Source organism: Orbicella faveolata, unplaced genomic scaffold (genome assembly GCF_042242905.1).
Source record: "Orbicella faveolata isolate gen_17 unplaced genomic scaffold, um_ofav_v1 contig_27, whole genome shotgun sequence".
In the NCBI taxonomy this organism is placed as follows: Eukaryota; Metazoa; Cnidaria; class Anthozoa; order Scleractinia; family Merulinidae; genus Orbicella; species Orbicella faveolata.
Genome location: NW_028301555.1, coordinates 4,368,064 through 4,389,968, shown reverse-complemented (window position 1 = coordinate 4,389,968; position 21,905 = coordinate 4,368,064). Strand labels below are relative to the sequence as shown.

The 21,905-nt window shown below is 38.7% G+C and overlaps 3 protein-coding genes and 1 pseudogene across 4 annotated transcripts; 3 read left to right on the top strand and 1 right to left on the bottom strand.

Annotated features, from left to right (window-relative positions):
- Positions 1–517: 517 nt before the first annotated feature.
- On the top strand, positions 518–4,083 carry LOC149107220 (E3 ubiquitin-protein ligase TRIM45-like). Of its 2 annotated transcripts, XM_089297055.1 has the most exons (2): positions 518–2,613; positions 2,967–4,083. In XM_089297055.1, exons 1-2 carry the CDS (start codon positions 606–608, stop codon positions 3,008–3,010), a joined length of 2,052 nt encoding a protein of 683 aa, XP_089153181.1. In that variant the 5' UTR covers positions 518–605; the 3' UTR covers positions 3,011–4,083. The 2 variants fall into 2 exon arrangements, with proteins under 2 accessions (XP_089153181.1, XP_089153180.1); XM_089297054.1 differs by having other exon boundaries at positions 518–4,083.
- A 3,010-nt stretch (positions 4,084–7,093) lies between these two features.
- On the top strand, positions 7,094–9,151 carry LOC149107219 (E3 ubiquitin-protein ligase TRIM45-like; annotated as a pseudogene).
- Positions 9,152–9,228: 77 nt separating this feature from the next.
- Positions 9,229–13,758, top strand: LOC110067311 (E3 ubiquitin-protein ligase TRIM45-like). Its single transcript, XM_089296805.1, has one exon. It carries the CDS (start codon positions 9,484–9,486, stop codon positions 11,686–11,688), a length of 2,205 nt encoding a protein of 734 aa, XP_089152931.1. The 5' UTR covers positions 9,229–9,483; the 3' UTR covers positions 11,689–13,758.
- Positions 13,759–16,497: 2,739 nt separating this feature from the next.
- On the bottom strand, positions 16,498–21,710 carry LOC110042682 (protein Dr1-like). The gene is made up of 7 exons (XM_089296806.1): positions 21,652–21,710; positions 20,703–20,789; positions 19,592–19,686; positions 18,988–19,056; positions 18,502–18,537; positions 17,903–17,974; positions 16,498–17,296 (listed from the first exon to the last, which is right to left on the bottom strand). The coding sequence occupies exons 1-7, from the start codon at positions 21,692–21,694 to the stop codon at positions 17,147–17,149; spliced, it is 552 nt and encodes a 183-aa protein (XP_089152932.1). The 5' UTR covers positions 21,695–21,710; the 3' UTR covers positions 16,498–17,146.
- Between the last annotated feature and the right edge of the window lie 195 nt (positions 21,711–21,905).

Here is a 21,905-nt window from a genome sequence, read left to right as displayed (position 1 = left end):
GGCCGGGGTTGAGATATCAGAACTTCTGAAATATAACAGGGAATCCATATTCGAAACGTTCCCCAGAAAGGGGTATAAAAGGCAAAAAAATTTCAAATTATTAGCAGCGATTTTAAGTTATTCGCAAAAACTTTGCTTAATAAAATACGTTAGTTAGGTCACTCATATTACCCACAAGGTGATAACTTTTCAGAAACGGCTTATTGAAATTTATTACATTTCTAAGATAACATTTGGCGTATTTTTACGATGTGATGATTTTGTAAAGCAATTTTTCTTTACTTTTTAAACGGGCCACATTTAGAGACCTTGTATGGAGAACCCCACCCCGTCAGACTTACTTGTGTACCCCACTCCGAGAGTAGAAGTCCATATTTTACATGCATCGTACAATTCCTGATTGACATAAGATCAAAACCACTCCACAAGAAAAGCGTTTTACGTGACTGAGTACCAATCCGCATTGAACTTTTGTAATTAACTCGGCTTCAGGTTAGAAAGGTCGGATACACATAGATGAAAGACAAGTTTCTTTTTCCCAGAATCACAAACAATAGCTCTAACAGGGTGTGCGTTTCACCAGCAAACTTTAGAAAACGTTTACCATGGAGCCCCTCTTGAAAAACCTCAAAAAACATCTTGAATGCTCGATTTGTCTCGATACCTACAACCAACCCAAAACTATTTCATGTCGTTACACGTTTTGCTGTCAGTGTTTGGAGAATCATGCAAGAGCCAGCCACAGACAAGGAAAGTTCCGTTGTCCAGAGTGCCAAGCGCAAATCGATCTGCCCAAAGGAAATCGTTTCGACAGTTTGCCGACCAGTTTTTACCACAACAGTTTGTTGAGTCTCCTTGCTGTCCGACAGAGTGGCGATGGAAGTAGCATAACTTGTGGCAACTGTAAGAAAACAAGCTCCGATGTTCATTATTGTTTTGATTGCGCAAGATTTATGTGCCCCGACTGTTTAAGCGCGCATGAAGTTATGCGGGCTGCATTCGAGGGACACAAAGTCATGGCCGTCAAAGAATTTCGAACTCAAGACTACGAAGCCTTGTTGAAGCGACAGCCCTTTTGCTCTGAACAGTACCACGAGCGAGAGATCACAAGATTTTTCTGCCTTTCTTGTCAATCCTGTGTCTGTCATGCTTGCATAGTCACAGACCACCGAAACCACAAAGTTATTTTACTCGACAAAGCGGCTGACAACGAGAAAGGCAATATCATGGCAGAAGCTGCAGCGACTAGACAAAACGAGAAAACCTTGAAGGATCTGATTCGAAAATTTGATGAAACCATTTCCAAGCTGGAAACCAATGTGGAAATTGCTAAACGTGGAATCTCGCAATCAGCCGAGACAATGATCACAAAGATTCGAGAGCACGAGCGAGAGGCGATTGCTTCCGTGGACACAACACACGCGACGAGACTCGAGAATATTAACTCGGCTAAGGATAAAGCGGAATCACTGCTCAAACAAATGATCCAAGCGGTTGAGTTTACACAAAATCTGGTAGAGAGAAGCTTAAGCTTAGATATCATGCAAAACAAGGAAACTCTCAAACACAGATTTCAAGAGCTTCGTGACATTGAAATGCCAAAACACCACGAGACCTCATTCATCAAATTTACCGCGGCTTCCGTGGAGGGCTTGAGACTGGGCGATATCGGAACCGAGGGAGTTGATGCAAGTCAATGCACTCTGGAAGGACTGAGTCAAATTCTTCAGGCTGGTGTAGCAGCAGAATTGATATTATGCCCCAGAACACCTGAAGGAGAGATAAGCAACCTGTCTGATCTTAAAAATCAAATTATAGTTCTCATTGAACCTACAAAAGACGTCACAGATGTGATTGTTAGAGAGAAAGGAAACGGTAAATTTAAGGTGAATTTTACACCAAAAGTGCCGGGCGACTATAACATTGAAGTGAAGATCAACGACGATAAACTTCCGAACTGCCCCTTTATTACGCAAGTCAGAGAACGTGAACTTGTTGTAGTCGGTGAGTTGAACTTGAAGCTATTTCAAGGAGATAAGCTTTACGATCTATCTGGAATTGCTGTAAGTACGGCAGGGAAGATTGCTATAACAGATTGGACTGGAAACTGTGTTTATATATTCGATAAAAAAGGCAACTGTTTAAGAAGAATTAGCAGTCAAGGAGGAAATGCTGGACAATTTGACAGCCCATGCGGCGTTACATATTTAAATGATAACGAGATTCTGGTTGTAGATCAATGGAGTCATAGAATACAACAAGTGGATGTCCAGACAGGAACTGTTGTAAAAACCTTTGGAAAATATGGTGAAGGAAAGGGAGAGTTTTCCCAGCCTCTTGATGTTTGCCTGGATGATCAACACCGCATTGTTGTGACCGAGCTCGACAATCATAGGATACAGGTCATGACACAAGAGGGTGAGACTATTACCATGTTTGGAGACAGCGGCCCAGAGAAACTCAATCATCCGACAAGCTGCATTCCTTACAAAAACATGTTTCTTGTAGCTGATGCAAGAAACAGCTGTGTTAAAGTTTTCGATCGGTCAGGAACTTTCTTATACAAGTTTGGAAAAGAAGGGAATCAAGATGGACAATTTAACTTTCCGCAAGGTATGCTTGTAGACAGCTCCAATAACCTTCTTGTATGTGATGAGTGTAATAACCGAGTTCAGCAGTTTTCTTTAGACGGCCGCTTCACTGGCAAAACTATCACCGATTTACCAGGTCCTATTGGAATAGCAACAGCTCCAGATGGACGTATTCTCGTGACTAGCGCTGCAGCTGAGAAAGTCTACATATTGAAGTAGATGAGTTACTCACCAATTTGAGTAGTTTGAGCGCCTACATATTGAAAGAAACATTTTCTGTGTCATATATAAAGAGCACAAATGGCTGATGCATCTCGCTGTATTTTCATTTAAGTTACTGATATCTCAATTTTCTTTCGTTTTTTTTTCTCATAGGTTTTTTTCAGCACAGCATCAACTTTTCACTCATTCAGTCTTAATTGCCTGTGTGGAAATTTTGTTCATCCCTGATCTAGTCTCCCGCCTAAACAGATATCAACAAACAAACAAACAAAATAATAAGGCTTTAAATTAGTTAGTCTCTCGCTTTTATGCATTTCCCCAAAAATACTAATATTGCTCTTATAACGAAACCAAACAGACAAAGCATTGTATGACGACAAATCGATTCTAGTTCTTTGTCTAAGCGAGAGGATGTGTAATTGTTGTATATGACTCATTACAGATGCCGGAGATTTTTGTATCATCGATGATCTATAGAATGCTTTCCTTTTGTGAAAAATAGCCTCCGGGTTCAAGGCGTTCAGTCAGTTGGGCGCAGCACTTAAAACGGCGGATTGTTTTCTGCTGCTGTTTTTTGCGCTGCGCCTCAACTGATCGGAAGAGTTTTTAAAAAAGCAAACAAACAAGAAAAACAGAAAAAAGAAAATTTTCTCCTAAGGTTTCATTCGTCATGGGTAATTACTGTGATAAGAAACAAATTCAGCTTTTGGAGAAGGGGGAGCGGGGAGGGACCTTCAAACTGTCGAAGCTGCCCTTTTCTTCGGTTAGCAGCAACGTATTAAATAAGTTACTACCAGCAATGCTGCTAGTGTTTTTTTCTATTATATATTTTCAAATTTTGACGGATAATTATTTTAACTTAAATCGTTTAGTCATTGTTAGTTTTAGTTTATCGCTATTTAGATTTGACTATAATTTGTGGTTTATTATTGTAGCTTTTTTGCTGAGTTTTGTTTCATTAAGTTCTCGTTGTAAAGCATTGACTTTTTTAATTATTATCAAAACACTTTTAACAATTTACTGGTGAATGCTAGTAATGCTTGAAGTAGTTAAATACTGATTTAATATTATACGAATATTTGAACTTAAGTCAGGTCCTTTATATATTGCTAGAAATAATTACACAGTATTTTGATCTCATTGTCAATGTTAAATTATTCATTTTGTATTCCTTTTCATATATTTACTCCTTTTCACCCGCTGTAGTTTTCTTGATTGATTGACCGTTCGATGGATTGATTAATTAAAATTGTGATCTGTGTTATTATCATTTCTCGTGTCGTTATATTTGATGTGCATTTTTGTAAGGTGATTTGAACCTTTTCTTGTAAAAAGAGACTATGATCTAGATGAGAGTCGTGTTGTATCTTGTTACACTCTAGTATTCCATGTGAAATAAGTGAATCTTTTTATTTGAGGTTGTCGTAGTTTCCATGCAACTATTCCCCTTTTGAGGGTTTTCGGAAATGAAAATGAATGATGCTTATATTTCTCACTCTTCCAAAAGTTGATAAATCTAACATTACCTGTAACATATTTCCACGAAGTCAAGAGAAATTGCCTCAAATTTGACTGAGGTCTGTTAAACTGAAAATATGAACGCGAAAGTCTTATTTTTTCGGCGAGTTCAGTGCAAAAGGAAAACCACCATCTCTCAAACAATGTCCGCGGTTTCATGTTTTCCCGCCCTTGTGACAGGTTTCCCGTACTTCGAACTAGGCTTTTGATTGAAAATACCGGCAAGAATGCTCAAAGCCCTAAAAAGAATATAATTTACACAGTTAGTTCTATAAACTTTAAAACTGAAGATTCAGAAACGAAACAACCCAAACATTAAGGAAACACGCCGGATAACCTGACTGTGATATTTAAAAACTCCATCGGTTGTCGTACTTAGGTTCACACGAACCCCGACACCTTGTGTCATCATGTTACTCGCGATATCATCAACACAACTCTAAGTTATCGGGCAATTACCTCGCAAGACACTCCACACAAGCAAGGCCAAGTTTAGCAGCTAGGAAGCTTTCGTGGTAAATTTTCCTTGTTTGAGACGCACTTATGAGATCCTGCGAAAATAAATCTTCTTCACTAACAAACGTTTTTAGTGCCACGAAATTTAAACAGAATATAATTTGCACAGTTCTATAGGACGCAAACTTGGAAAAACCAGGACAATATTAAATAACTTGTGTTGGAAAACACGATAGCGTCACTGTGATGTTTTTGAACATCACAGTCACGCTGTATCGTGTTTTAAAAACAATCAGCTGTTGTACACGGTTAGTTCACGCGAACTTCACCTTGTGACATCATCTTACTCACAATATAATCAACACAACACTCATTCTATCGCACGCTTTTACTACACAAGACATTTCAAAATTCACTAAGACCAATTTTAACAGCGGGGTAGTGTTAATGACAATTATTCCTTGCTGAAAACACAATATTAAGAAATCCTGCGAAAATTAACGTTTCCATACAAACAAACGTCTTGCGTGATAGAGTTCTTAAATTATTTTGGCTTCACGAACAGATAGGTCAGCTTTACAGACGACATTAAATCTGCTTTTCTCGGAATCACAGACAATATCTGTAACGGGCTGTGTGGTATCTCCAGTCGATTTCTCGGAATCACAAACACACGCCAAAGAAAATTGCTGCAAAAGTGTTCAACAAAGAATAATATCTCGTTCTAATTTCTTTAGCCACACGTATCTTCATCTTCATAATCACTTTAGATTCTAATGAGCCTCCAGTTATTGCAGTGTCTACCGGGTTCGGGAGGGAGGTGGGAGGAGAGAATGAAATACTCCCCCAAAATACCCTTAAGAGTATGAGCCTCCCAGCGGGCTCGTAATCTCGGAACTCCTGTTTTAGAACTGATTATATGGTCGTTGGCTCTGAAACTTCTTGCCGAGAGCTATGAAGAAATAAACATCAAATCAGCAAACCAGCTAATCAGCACAGTTAATCATGCTAAATCATTAGGTCTGATTATCGAAGATCGGCTTTCCTCGTCTAATCATGTTAACGAAATGAGTAAAAAGGTGTTTTTGGCAATAGGTGCCCTGTGGCGTATCGGACCTCTCATCTCCCAATCTACCGTGGTACTAATTTATAATGCGTTAATCCAACCTCACTTTGATTAGTGGCTTAAGTAATCAATTGAGTGACAATTTACAAAAAATTACAAAACTGTGCAGCCAGAGTAATTTTAAAGACCAATAATTATGAAACTGGCTCAACTGAGCTTCCTTCTCGTAAGAAAAAGCAATAAAGATGTTTAAATCCCTTAAATGAGCTACAATCTTGGACAAAATAAATGAATTATTAAGACTACCCCTTCCCCCATTTCAATGATGGAAAAAATTGCCCGTTTTGGTTGTAGCGCGAGTTTATCGATGATTCGTGGGGAGGCGTTTTATTTCTTATTTTATCCTGACCAAGATTCTAGCTCCAGTGTACTTGCAGGACCTATTGAACGAAAGAAGCACAGACTATGATTTGCGTAACAATAGTTATATAACAATAGTTTATTGACACTCCTCAGATGGGGCTTTTCAGCGACAATAAAAGAGACCTAAACTAATTCGCGTAATGCATAATTCTTACCCTAATAACGGCTGCGGAAGAGACTAGGCCGCGTACTAATTATTTGAAACGTAGTTTCAACTACAGCCGGGCTTTATTATGGAATTCATTACCTGAAAACATCAGAAAGGTTAAATCAATTGCGAAATTCAAGACGCAAATCAATCGCGTATTTGAATCATCGGATTCTCACTCGGCAATCTTGAAAAAAATTCATGGCAGTTTTTAACTAAAGTAATATTTGTATTCAGATTGATATACTATTGTACTTACTGAAAATTTTTACCGAGTTTTTAAATAAAATGATTGATTGATTGATTGATTGATTGATCGATCCATATTCGAAAAGTTTCCTTGAAAGGGTATAAAATTACAAATAAAGAAAAACTTCAAACGGTCTAAAGTGATTTTAAATTATATCATTCACAGAGAATCTGTTTCACAAATCAGTTTGTCAGCTGACCAAAACGGGGCATCATTTTGAAGGAAGTCTTGGAGACCTGGAAGGGACGTACCCACCCTAAACCTACCCGAGATTGCGTCCACATTTTTCATGCATCACGCAATTCAGGTTCCTGATATACATAACAACCAGGCCAAAACAGCTCCACAAAACAAACATTTTATCTGATTGACAACCAATCAGTATTGGTCATTTGTAGCTAACTCCGCTTCAGGTCAGAAAGGTTACTTATACTCAGACGTAAACGAAATCAAATCTGCTTTTATCGGAATCACAAACAAAAGCGCTGTTGTAAACAAGGTGTGTGTTTTACAAGCAGTCTTTGGCAAACGGTTACCATGGAGTCTCTCTTGAAAAACCTCAAAAAACATCTTGAATGCTCGATTTGTCTCGATACCTACAACCAACCCAAAACTATTTCGTGTCTTCACACGTTTTGCTGTCAGTGTTTGGAGAATCATGCAAGAGCCAGCAACAGACAAGGAAAGTTCTGTTGTCCAGAGTGCCAAGCGCAAATCGATCTGCCCGTTTCGACAGTTTGCCGACCAGTTTTTTCCACAACAGTTTGTTGAGTCTCCTTGCCGTTCGACAGAGTGGCGATGGAAGTAGCATAACTTGTGGTAACTGTAAAAAAACAAGCTCCGATGTTCATTATTGCTTTGATTGCGCAAGATTTATGTGCCCCGACTGTTTAAGCGCGCATGAAGTTTTGCGGGCAGCATTCGAGGGACACAAAGTCATGCCCGTCAAAGAATTTCAAACTCAAGACTACGAAGCCTTGTTGTAGCGACAGCCCTTTTGCTCTGAACAGTACCACGAGCGAGAGATCACAAGATTTTTCTGCCTTTCTTGTCAATCCTGTGTCTGTCATGCTTGCATAGTCACAGACCACCGAAACCACAAAGTTATTTTACTCGACAAAGCGGCTGACAACGAGAAAGGCAATATCATGGCAGAAGCTGCAGCGACTAGACAAAACGAGACAGCCTTGAAGGATGTGATTCGAAAATTTGAGGAAACCATTTCCAAGCTGGAAACCAATGTCGCAATTCCTAAACGTGGAATCACGCAATCAGCCGAGACAATGATCACAAAGATTCGAGAGCGCGAGCGAGAGGCGATTGCTTCCGTGGACAAAACACAAGCGACGAGACTCGAGAATATTAACTCGGCTAAGGAGAAAGCGGAATCACTGCTCAAACAAATGATCCAAGCGGTTGAGTTTACACAAAATTTGGTACAGAGAAGTTTAAGCTTAGATATCATGCAAAACAAGGAAACTCTCAAACACAGATTTCAAGAGCTTCGTGACATTGAGATGCCAAAACACCACGAGACCTCATTCATCAAATTTACCGCGGCTTCCGTGGAGGGCTTGAGACTGGGCGAAATCGCACTGATTGAGGAAGTTGATGTGAGTCAATGCACTCTGGAAGGACTGGATCAAATTCTTCAGGCTGGTGTAGCAGCAGAATTGATATTATGCCCCAGAACACCTGAAGAAGAGATAAGCAACCAGCCTGATCTTAAAAATCAAATTGAAGTTCTCATTGAACCTACTAAAGACGTCTCAAATTTGATTGTTAGCGGGAGCGAAAACGGTAATTTCAAGGTCAATTTTACTCCAAAAGTGCCGGGCGCCTATAACATTGAAGTGAAGATCAACGACGATAAACTTGCGAACTGCCCTTTTATTACGCAAGTAAAAGAACGTGAACTTGTTGTAGTCGGTGAGTTGAACTTGAAGATATTTCAAGGAGATGAGCTTCACGATCCACGTGGAATTGCTGTAAATACGGCAGGGAACATTGCCGTAGCAGATTGGACTGGAAACTGTGTTTATATATTCGATAAAGAAGGCAACTGTTTAAGAAAAATTGGCAGCCAAGGAGGAAATGCCGTACGATTTTACCTGCCACGCGGCGTTACATATTTAAACGATAACGAGATTCTGGTTGCAGATCAATGGAATCATAGAATACAAGTAGATGTCCAGACAGGAACTGTTAAATCAAGGTTAAATCAATTGCGAAATTCAAGACGCAAATCAATCGCGTATTTGAATCATCGGATTCTCACTCGGCAATCTTGAAAAACAATATATATAGTAGTTTTTAATTAAAGTAATATTTGTATTCAGATTGATATACTATTGTCCTTACTGAAAATTTTTACCGAGTTTTTAAATAAAATGATTGATTGATTGATCGATCGATCCATATTCGAAAAGTTTCCTAGAAAGGGTATAAAATTATAAATAAAGAAAAACTTCAAATGATCAGAAGTGATTTTAAATTATATTATTCACAGAGAATCTGTTTCACAAATCAGTTTGTTAGCTGACCAAAACGTGGAAGGGACGTACCCACCCTAAACCTACCCGAGATTGCGTCCACATTTTTCATGCATCACGCAATTCAGGTTCCTGATGTACATAACAACCAGAACCAATCAGTATTGGTCATTTGTAGCTAACTCCGCTTCAGGTTAAAAAGGTTAGTTATTCTCAGACGTAGACGAAATCAAATCTGCTTTTCTCGGAATCACAAACAAAAGCGCTATTGTAAACAAGCTGTGTGTTTCACAAGCAGTCTTTGGCAAACGTTTACCATGGAGGCCCTCTTGAAAAACCTCAAAAAACATCTTGAATGCTCGATTTGTCTCGATACCTACAACCAACCCAAAACTATTTCATGTCTTCACACGTTTTGCTGTCAGTGTTTGGAGAATCATGCAAGAGCCAGCCACAGACAAGGAAAGTTCCGTTGTCCCGAGTGCCAAGCGCAAATCGATCTGCCCGAAGGAAATCGTTTCGACACTTTGCCGACCAGTTTTTTCCACAACAGTTTGTTGAGTCTCCTTGCCGTTCGACAGAGTGGTGATGGAAGTAGCATAACTTGTGGCAACTGTAAGAAAACAAGCTCCGATGTTCATTATTGCTTTGATTGCGCAAGATTTATGTGCCCCGACTGTTTAAGCGCGCATGAAGTTATGCGGGCTGCATTCGAGGGACACAAAGTCATGCCCGTCAAAGAATTTCAAACTCAAGACTACGAAGCCTTGTTGAAGCGACAACCATTTTGCTCTGAACAGTACCACGAGCGAGAAATCACAAGATTTTTCTGCCTTTCTTATCAATCCTGTGTCTGTCATGCTTGCATAGTCACAGACCACCGAAACCATGAAGTAATTTTACTCGACAAAGCGGCTGACAACGAGAAGGGCAATATCATGGCAGAAGCTGCAGCGACTAGACAAAACGAGACAGCCTTGAAAGATGTGATTCGAAAATTTGATGAAACCATTTCTAAGCTCGAAACCAATGTCGCAATCGCTAAACGTGGAATCACGCAATCAGCCGAGACAATGATCAGAAAGATTCGAGAGCGCGAGCGAGAGGCGATTGCTTCCGTGGACAAAACACAAGCGACGAGACTCGAGAATATTAACTCGGCTAAGGAGAAAGCGGAATCACTGCTCAAACAAATGATCCAAACCGTTGAGTTTACACAAAATTTGGTACAGAGAAGTTTAAGCTTAGATATCATGCAAAACAAGGAAACTCTCAAACACAGATTTCAAGAGCTTCGTGACATTGAGATGCCAAAACACCACGAGACCTCATTCATCAAATTTACCGCGGCTTCCGTGGAGGGTTTGAGACTGGGCGATATCGCAACCGAGGGAGTTGATGCAAGTCGATGCACTCTGGAAGGACTGGATCAAATTCTTCAGGCTGGTGTAGCAGCAGAATTGATATTATGCCCCAGAACACCTGAAGGAGAGATAAGCAACCAGTCTGATCTTAAAAATCAAATTGAAGTTCTCATTGAACCTACTAAAGAGGTCTCAAATTTGATTGTTAGCGGGAGCGAAAACGGTAAATTCAAGGTGAATTTTTCACCAAAAGTGCCGGGCGCCTATAACATTGAAGTGAAGATCAACGACGATAAACTTCCTAAGTGTCCATTTATTACGCAAGTCAAAGAACGTGAACTTGTTGTAGTCGGTGAGTTGAACTTGAAGCTATTTCAAGGAGATGAGCTTCGCAATCTATGTGGAATTGCTGTAAATACGACAGGGAACATTGCTATATCAGATTACAAAGGACACTGTGTTTATATATTCGATAAAGAAGGCAACTGTTTAAGAAGAATTGGCAGCCAAGGAGGAAATGCCGGACAATTTGACCACCCACACGGCGTTACATATTTAAATGATAACGAGATTCTGATTGCAGATCAAGGGAATCATAGAATACAACAAGTAGATTTCCAAACAGGAACTGTTGTAAAAACCTTTGGAAAACATAGTAAAGCGAAGGGAGAGTTTTCCAACCCGGTTGATGTTTGCCTGGATGAACAACACTGCATTGTTGTAACCGAATTCGGCAATAATAGGATACAGGTCATGACACAAGAGGGTGAGACTATTACCATGTTTGGAGACAGCGGCCCAGAGAAACTCAATCATCCAACAAGCTGCATTCCTTACAAAAACATGTTTCTGGTAGCTGATAGAGGCAATAACTGTATTAAAGTTTTCAATCAGTCAGGACCTTTCTTATACAAGTTTGGAAAAGAAGGGAATCAAGATGGACAATTTAACTTTCCGCATGATATGCTTCTAGACAGCTCCAATAATCTTCTTGTATGTGATTGTTTCAATAACCGAGTTCAGCAGTTTTCTTTAGACGGTCGCTTCACAGGCAAAACTATCACCGAGTTACCACGTCCTACTGGAATAGCAACAGCGCCAGATGGACGTATTCTTGTGACTAGCTTAACAGCTAACAAAGTATACATATTGAAGTAGATGAGTTACTCACCAATTTGAGTAGTTTGAACGCCAACATATTGAAGGAAACGTTTTCTGTGTCATATATAAAGAGCAAAAATGGCTGATAAATCTCGCTGTAATTTCATTTAAGTTACTGATATCTCAATTTTCTTTCGTATCGTTTCTCATAGGTTTTTTTTTTCAATATCCACTGAGTCTTGCCTGTGTGAAAATTTTCTTCCTTCCTGACCTCGTCTCTTGCAGTTAAAAAAACAAAAAAACAACAACAAACAAACAAAAAAGTAAGGATTATTTTGGTATTTTTTCTCGCTTTTATGCATTTCCACAAAAATACTAATATTGCTCTTAGAACGAAACCAAACAGACAAGGCATTGTATGACGACAGATTGATCCTAGTTCTTTCTCTAAGCAAGTGGAAGTATAATTGTTGTTTATTCTATGAGTAGCTCCGTGAGCTGGTAAGATGAATCAAATCCTGTGCTGTGATTGGCTACCCGAGCAGGCAAGATGGAGCTATCTTGCTGGCTTGGGGCTACCCAGCGTGTCCCGCAAGAAAAATTTCCCCGAAAGCCATATAATAAATTGTTTATTGACCAAGCTTGTTCGGTCAAGATGGCTGGATATTGGCCTCGTTCTTTTTTTGCGAGATTATGGACCTTGACTCCGTCTCGGTCCGTAAACATGCAAAAAAAGAACTTGGCCAACATCCAGGCCTCTAGACCTCACACTTGATCAATAATAACCCATACATATAACTCATTACAGATGCCGGAGATTTTTGTATTATCGATGATCGGTAAAATGCTTTCCTTTTGTTAAAAATAGTCTCCAGGTTCAAGGCGTTCAATTAGTTGGGCGCAGCACTTAAAACAGGGGATCGTTTTTTCGCTCGCTGTCTTCCGCCGCACCCCAGCTGACCGAAAGAGGCAATAAAAGAGGAAACAAACAAGAAAAAGAAAAAAAGTACCATTTGTTCCTAAGGTTTCATTTGTCGTATGTAAATATTGTGATAAGGAACAAACTCAGCTTTGGGGAAGGGTTGAGGGGGGAGGGGCGTTCAAACTGTCGAAGCTGCCCTTTTCTTTGGTTATCAGCAACGCATTAAACAAACCACTACCAGCAATGCTGCTAGTGTTTTTTTATATATTTTCAAATTTTGACGGATCATTATTTTAACTTAAATCATTTGGTCATTATTAGTGTTAGTTTGCAGCTATTTAGATTTGACTGTAATTTGTGAATAATTATTGAGTTATTTTTTTGTAAAAAAAATACCTCTTAGTCGGAGCGTCGGGTATGTTATGGACGGGTCAATGGGTGAGTGAGTGAGTGAGTGAGTGAGTGAGAGATGTATGTATGTCACACCAATCAGATTGGATCTACTATGAACAGCCAATCAAATTTCTTGTTGTGAAGGTAAATGGTATGTGAGAAACACAAGGTATGTATAAACACAAGGACTTTGGTAATTGAAAAATAAAGAGAGACATGTATGTTGCCGGTTTGTGATTTTTAGTCCGGTTTGGAGGGGAGTGTGACAGTTACATACGTAGATTGGGTTGTTTTAGAGTGCATAATTTTCAGTGTAATGGTGGCTAGTTATGAACGAGATGAGTCTTGAATTTTGAAGCAGTTCATGAGTTAGTAGTAGGCAAATGGCACGAGATATTTGTATTTTTAATTACAGAGGGTAACTTGATACTTTTGTTTTTCACAAGGAGTTAATTCAATTAGAGGTCACGAATCGTCGGTTCTAGTTCTTAGGACATGTTTTAGAGGAGACGAGACTATTTAGATTTGAAGCAGTTCTAACGTGCAGGTAACGTTTGCTCTGTTCTTATTGCATGCAAATATAACGAGATATTTTTATTTTTTAGTTACAAAGTGTAATTTGACACTCTTGTTTTTCACAAGGTAGTAAATTCAATTAGAGCTGACGAATCGTCACCACCTGTTCCCACGAGATGTTTGCTATTTTTAGTTACAAATGGTAACTCGACACTTTTGTTTTTCATATGGGAGTAAATTCAATTAGAGCTTACAAGTTATCGGCTATTGTTCCCAGGATGTTAAACAAAAAAGAAGCTTTCATTTTTAGAGTGTTTTTTACGTCTCTGCAGTAGCAGTTTAATAGTTTTATTTGATGACATTAATTTTAGTCCGATATTTTTAAAGGTAAAAAGTATGAAAACTGTTCAAATGTCCTTTGAAGACTGCGTGGCGTCAAGTTAAAGTGCATTTAATTAAATCAGACTTTCAACGTGTCAGAGAGGTTTTTTTCTTTCTTTCTATTTTTGAGTTATTTTTTGGTAAAAAAAATACCTCTTAGTCGGCGCGTCGGGTATGTTATGGACGGGTCAATGGATGAGTGAGTGAGTGAGTGAGTGAGTGAGTGAGTGAGTGAGTGATGTATGTATGTCACACCAATCAGATTGGATCTACTATAAACAGCCAATCAAATTTCTTGTTGTAAAGGTAAATGGTATGTGAGAAGATTTGATCCCGATAGAGTTCAGAACAGCCATATTTATTCTTCCATAAAAGAGGAGGAAATATTCATATATTGGGTTTACTTCGACATTTTCTGTGGGTTAGGCTGAGGATTTTAGTTATGAACAAGATGAGCCTTGAGGTTTGAAACAGTTCGTGAGTTAGTAGTATGCAAATGTACGGGATATTTTCATTTTTAGTTACAAAGGTAACTTGATACTTTTGTTTTTCACAATGAGTAAATTCAATTAGAGGTCACGAATCATCGCTTCTAGTTCTTAGGACATGTTTTAGAGGAGACGAGACTATTTAGATTTGAAACAGTTCTAATGTTTACAATAGTAAGTGCGGGTAACGATTGTTTTGTTCTTGCTGCGTGCAAATATAACGAGGTATTTTTATTTTTTAGTTACAAATTGTAATTTGACACTCTTGTTTTTCACAAGGGAGTAAATTCAATTAGAGCTGACAAGTTATCAGCTATTGTTTCCAGGATATTAAACAAAAAAGAAGCTTTCATTTCTGGACGGTTTTTACGTCTCTGCAGTAGCAGTTTAATAGTTTTATTCGATGACATTCATTTCGGTCCGATATTTTTAAAGGTAAAAGTATGAAAACTGTTCAAATGTTCTTTGAAGACCGCGTGGCACTAAGTTAAAGTGCAATTTAATTAAATCAGACTTTCAACGTGCCAGGAGAGGTTTTTTTTTCTCTTTCTTTCTATTTTCGGTGAAGTTGTGTTGTGTTTTGTAAAAGGGTAAACTTATTACTCGTATAAAATGCGAAAAAGTCTCTTAATTAACTTGAGCATTTTTGAGCAAAAATTCCTCTTGGGGGTTGGAAGGGCTATGTGATCGGTGAGTGAGGGAGTTATGCATGTGCGCGTGTCACACCAATCACAGTGCGGGTTGTATCAAAGAACGAATCAAATTGCCTGTTAGAAAATAACATGGTATCTAGATTAATCTGGAGACGTGTCAGATTACTGTAGTTTATTCAGTCAAACATTTTATGGATTACTATTTAGCTATCTTACCATGACCGATGTAGCATCGCATGTACATCATAAATTCCCAGTTTCTTTCTTGCTGTACATCGCAACCAAAACGACTTGTCAAATTAACCAAATCATTACTGTAAACAGCTCCATGAATGCTCCTATATCCGATACTTAACACAAAAAAATAACTCTTGCACGCCTTGCGTGCCTATGTTTGTACATAGGTTATTATTCTTAAAAGGCTTTTACAATTTACTGGTGAATTCCAGTAATGCTTGAAGTTGTTGAATATTGATTAGATGTTATAAAAATATTTCAACTTATGCCAGGTTCTTTGCATATTGCTAGAAATATTTTTTTTCAGTATTTTGATCTTATGGGTTTGTAACATGATTTGCGTCGCCGCTGAATGGCGTGGTATTGAATGGAGAGCGTATCTTCTTATCCTGTAGTATTTCATGTGAAATATGCGAATCTTTTTATTAGAGGTTATTTTAGTTTCCTCGAACCTCTTCCCCGTTTTAGTGTTTGCAGAAATGCAAATGTATGATGCTAACTTTATCTTTGTAAAACTTAAAAAATCCAACATTACCTGTAATATAATTCCACGGAGTTGAGAAATTGCCTCAAATCAGACTGATGTCTCTAAAACTCTTTTAAACTCATGACTCGCTGTTATTTAACTAGAATATCCATTTTTGCTCGACAAAAACAATGGAAGCGACAATCTTATTTTTTTCAGCCAATTTAGCGAAAACCAAAACCAAGCACTTTCTGCAGCTTCATGTTTTCCCATCCTTGCAGATCTCCCGTTCTTCCAACTCTAGAATTTGCTAATGACTCAAAACACAGGAATGCTCCGAGCTACAAATAGAACTTAATTTGCAGTCAATGTTGAAACAGGCTTTGTCAATGATGTGAAGTGATTATGACATTGGAAGGGAGGGTAGGGGAGGGAGTGAAATATGAGGAGTCTGCATACAAACGAAGTGGCCTATCAGGCCTGCACTTTTCTCCAGTTTCTGTAGCATGAAGCTACCAGGAGTATTTCTACTCCCCCCCAGATGGGATGCTAGTCCTTTGCAAATTTACCCCCAGCATTAATTCGCCAGTACCCATTTATACACCTGGGTGGAGAGGTACTGTGAGATTGCTCGATCCAGAGACGAGCACATTAACCATGAGGCCACAACACCTCCCATATGAGTAGTGTAGGGAAAACAAATTGCATTTGAAGAGAGAAGGTTTGTTTACAGGGAGTGTCAGCTACTTTTGTCTGTGATTGTGGTTGGATTTGCACGCCCATAGAAATTAAATTACAGTCACACCAATGTGCACTACAATGTAGTTGTTGTTTATTGTTTACTATAGATGTACTAGAATACAATAATGACTTTTTACTTCATATGTGTTAGTTCACGGGAATATCTTTCCATCTGCAAATTGATCGGTCACTCAGTCGGTCACTCTGTAAGTCACTGAGCTGGTCGGTCAGTCAGTTGGTCAGTTGGTCAGTTGGTCAGTCAGTCAGTTAGTCACTGAATCAGTCAGTCTGTCAATCGGTCAGCCAGCCAGTCAGTTGTTCAGACTTAACAATGCATCATTTTAAGGTTGGAAAACCACAAGAATATTGCAATAATTCTTGTGGTTCTTTTCAGTAAAAAAAAATTAAATAATAAGAGAAAATAACTAAGCTGAATTTATCCATTGTGGCATACACATACACCTTACAGTATGTTTTTTACTTCAGCCTGAACGATGGTTGCTACAGACCGTACCAACAATGTTATTGTGCTCCTTGTCAACTAGTATAGTGACAAACTTTATAGCTTGAAAACTACTGAAATTTTTTTTTCGCCCAACATAAAACTATGTGGAATGCAAAATGTGCATTTTGTGTGGCAACTTAAAATTCCATTTCAGATGGACTTAATTAAAGTATTAACATACTATAACACCACAATTTGTCAACAGGTATCATGTTATTTATTTAACTGTGTGGCTACAGGTTGTGTAGTAGATGTGCTCGGCTGCTGTATTGGTTCTTGTTGTTGTTGTTGCTGTTGTTGCGACTGCTGTTGGTAGGCTGCTGTCTGTGCTTGTTGAAGTTGTTGGAATTCTTCTTGTTCAGCCTGAAGGATAAGAGTTCACAAATTAAATCAAATTAATTTAAAGAGAAAAATGTGAACTCCACTCTTCAGTGTAGATAGAGATCAGCAGGGCTACCTGGGATAGATGGAAAGCCGAATAATCTCCAGCAGCATCAGAGACACTTCCGTCTGGTGCTGACTTTACCTTAGCACTTTACATTGGCTTATCAGCATTGGCTCTAATTTCTGTAGTGTTAAGTGACTAGATGCACACATGCACCGGTAGCTTCCTTCCTGCTTGTTACTGATACACAGTATACCATCGTACATCACAGATTGCCCATCTCTATTCCCCCTTCAAATTTCGTCAAGTTACCCTAACAGCTTGCTGCTAGCCAACATCTGCCATCCGACACGAAAATGTTTGAACACCAAGTAAGTTCTCGCCTCTCCCACTTACTGGTTACAACTTCTTGATTAATCAGACTACTTGGCTATAACAAGGCTAACTAAACTGCAGTGCAAGCCAAGTGGTCCATCAGGCTGATACTTACCTCCAGTTTTTGTAGCATGAAGCTACTACATGTAGAAGTATTTCTACTCTCCCCATTATCTTATGCTAGTCCATTCACGAAATCAATTTAATACCTGTGCCTGCTGCAGCCTAGCTTGTTGAAAGAGTTCTTGCTGTTGCCTAAGCAATTCTTCCTCTGGAATTCCCTGGTAACAAAAAATAAAAAAATAATAACTAATTAAACATAAATTAAAACCACTAGCATTCAGGCACAGATCCACACCAGTTTCCACTGATCTACAGAAATCTGTCAGATTTTTCAGAATGACTTTGAAACCCAGGAAAGCAGACTACAGGGAGTTGAAATCCAAAACATTTCCAGCGGAGAATAGCCCTGGACCCCTCTAGAAGGTTGCACCTTTGGTGCTCATTGTTTTTGAAACCAGTCACCCTTTATCCTAGATCCATGCCTGAGTATTCACCTACATGCCTCTGAAATTATACAACAACAGCTGCTAAAGGCTGTAGCACTAGATTAAATATCAGAGTAAGTAAATGTACCTCCGGCATGGCTCATTATAATAAGAAATACATTCATGATACTAAACTTCCCATAACTTTGAAAAAAGCGCTTTTCCTTATCTGTTGCATTACTTACTATACATAATTTATGCATTCAAGTTGAAGGGATATCACAAGGACCAATCAACAGGATTAGTTTAAACAAACATACCAGGTTCTCTAGGCGTGTGCTTGCCCTTCTTTTGTTCTGCAATGAAATCCGAGAAGAACAATTTTGCAGAGTTATCATGGACAGTATTAATGTTTTCTATTTAATGTTGCTTTAAACTATGATACATATGCTACAGAATTACATACTGTATGGTTTATATACGGGTGCATAAAAGTATTTTCAGTCTCTTTTGGTTTATCAAATTGAAAAGGTCCCAGTGAGCATACTGTTTTGAATTCTACAAGAATGTTTTGAAGACACCTCAAGTGATTTCATAATAGGTTTGCTGAAAAAGGACTTAAAACATAATGTTCAGCCATTCTCAACAAGATAATAAAATATGCCAGTATTACAGCCATCTTTGCTTCCAACCATGATTGGGCTGTCTTTTGATGAATACTGTTCAACACAACTGAGATAATTCTGTTGGCTTTTCATTGATCAATTGCATGCTAATCTAAGCCTAGTTCTGGTCTTAGTACTTACAGCAGCTTGAGTTTTGCATTCCTGGAGAACTGATCTGACTTCTTCGATGTAAGAATGGAACCCCAATCCCTGGAAAAGAAACAATACATTGACTAACAGTTGGGGCTTCAATACTGACACCGGTCTACAAAATCTTCCCCTCACTGGCATTCACCTGGTTTGGACCATGTTAACAGTGCTGATAACAGAAGTTAAGAAAGAACTCGAGAACAATCTGTAGTATCAACCTTGTTGACAAACATAATGTAGGTCAGACACATAACCTTAGATTATCCTCTACTTTCCCAAGGTTAAATACATGTAAGAACATGCACACAACATAAGTTTCACATCTTAAAATGTAATTTGTGCATAGGAGAGGATAGCCACCTAATCTCTGCTAAATTAACTCTTTTACATGTGAATACTTCAATGTGGACCTACCAAGATGGTCTTTCACTTAATAGACCACAATTATTTCCTGCCTTGCTAAATATTAGGGGCTTATATTAACTAAACTTTGATCTCACAAGAAGGGGCGATGGGAGGTGAGAGAGAAGCTTACAAGTAGAAGAGAGAGCACACTAAATACTAATACAGTATGTAATTATTTTGTATCCTTTACCTGTAAGGCTTGGAATACATGCTCTGGAAGAATAGTCTTTTTCAACTGACGATTGCAAATTTCATTTGCCTCTGATGAAACTAAATGAATAAACTCTACAAGGAAGGCAATCCAAAAGATATAATTAATTACATGTGCATACTGTTGTAACTGAAATGTACAGTACATAGTATACCACTGCTCACTACATGTTGATCTGCAGCATACAGATCAACATGTAGTGAGCAGTGGTATACTGTAACATACATGTACTGTAGTATATTGTTCATCAAATAATTTATATCCACGAGAATTATTTTATTTCATACAATATGTATATAAATTCAGAGCATAATTTTAAGAACTGGAGGGTGGACTGAAGAGTGTATTAAATTCTTTTGGAAAGAGGAAAAACTGAGAAGATAGCAATTTTCCAGTGTTCTTAACACAGAAACTGTTTTTTTTTTTAAAGTTAAGTTAGTTTTTTTTTTCAAATAATTGCCTACCACTCAGGCTCCCTGTACCCCTTGCTCTCACCTCAACCTGCTCTGCTTGCAAGACTTCAAGATTTGTGTTATTACAGTTGGACCCCACTTATTCAAGCACGGTTTTCAAATTCCTTGTTACCTCAAGCTCAAATCCATTTCCCATGGATCTGGCTTTCAGTCGTTTACTATCAGCTATTTTGTTCTCCTGCCATTTCACACTGTTGTTTTTGTTTTCCCTGAGAGTTTGAAATAGTGGGGTTCACCTGTATTTATGGGTAATGTAAAGGTTAAGCCTGTATACAAGCCAAGTGGCCCATCAGGATGGAGCTTATCCCAGTTTCTGTAGCATGAAGCAGCTAGGAGTATTTATACTCCCTCCTGGATGAGATGCTAGTCCATCACAGGGTTACTCCTAGGATAAAGTGTGCCGATAGCCATTTATCCACTTGGGTGGAGAGAGGCACTGTGAGAGTAAAGTGTTACGCACAAGAACACAACACAATGTCCCCAGCCAGCGCTCAAACCCGGACTGCTTGATCCAGAGACGAACCCACTAACCACGAGGCCACCACACCTCTAACAACTGTATTTATGGTTGTTCATTATATTCAAGTTTATTTGAAAGCCAAGTGCAAGTCACTAACCTGTACAACAGTTTAGAATAAGTTCTCTTGCATCATTGGACACCCTTACATTTGGTATCATCTCCTTGATCATCTTGTTAACAGCAGCTGTTATGCAAAAAAGTGTTTCACATGTCTACAGTAGTAATACACTAATCTGAATTGAATAATAGTAACAGCATAATTGAGTGTAATTAATTACATGTAAGCAGGCATTTTTAATGTACATGTATGTTATGGGCTCTCCTCTCCTCCGCAGAGGCCTCTTTTGTTCTCCCTTGACCATGTAGACTAGCAGTTTTGAGGCTGGGGAGGGGATGTACATGTAGATTCAAATGCTAGTAAATGGGTACATACCCATGCATACAATTTAGCTGCAATTTAGGATATTGAAATTTAGGATATTGGAAGAACTCTTAAGTTTGCACCAGTCACAATTGCTGGTCACTGTAGGTAATTATAAAAAAAATTGCCAAAGGAAGTAGAATTTTCTTTTTTTACATTTATTTTTATTAATACACAATAGCCAACAAACTGTAATGATGTGTCAGAATCGGATTTACCTAGCCCCACATAAAATGAATAAGCAACCCTTCTGGGCACTCACAGTACTGTATTTGTGTATGTATAAGATCAAAATTATAAAAACTACAATCGCTATACCATCTTTAAGTTGAATGATAGAACAAACATGGCAACAAGGTGAGCGCAGCTGTTTGCAGATTGTACTGTTAAATGGGTCGGAACCTGCCTACTGGCACAGAATTCTCTTCTGCAGTGAAATCAACATTTACTCTATCTAAACAGGCTTACAAATTATCCGCACACTTCGGTGACGTTTTATTTTAGCCGAAAAATAACTCTGCATTACGAGAAAATAACGTAAAATAAAAGGAAAAAAGACCACTTAATCTAAAAAAATCGTTAAACAAAAATAATCTTTTGAGGATCTCAGAAATACACCACAGACCTCTCGGTAATGTGACATCATCATCCGGTACAGCCTCCGCCATCTTGGATCGTATTTGTAAGTCATGTACTTGATGAACGTGGGCTCAGGAAAGGAACACAGTAATATGAAATGGGAGGGGATCGGGGGGGGGGGGGGGGCGGGGGGAGGGAACGGACCGAATTAAGTGGCAAAATGTTTGCGTTGGATCATGGAGATTTGTTAACCTCAAGTTATTTTCTGGGATCGCTAATTATTGTCGTTTGACTGTATTT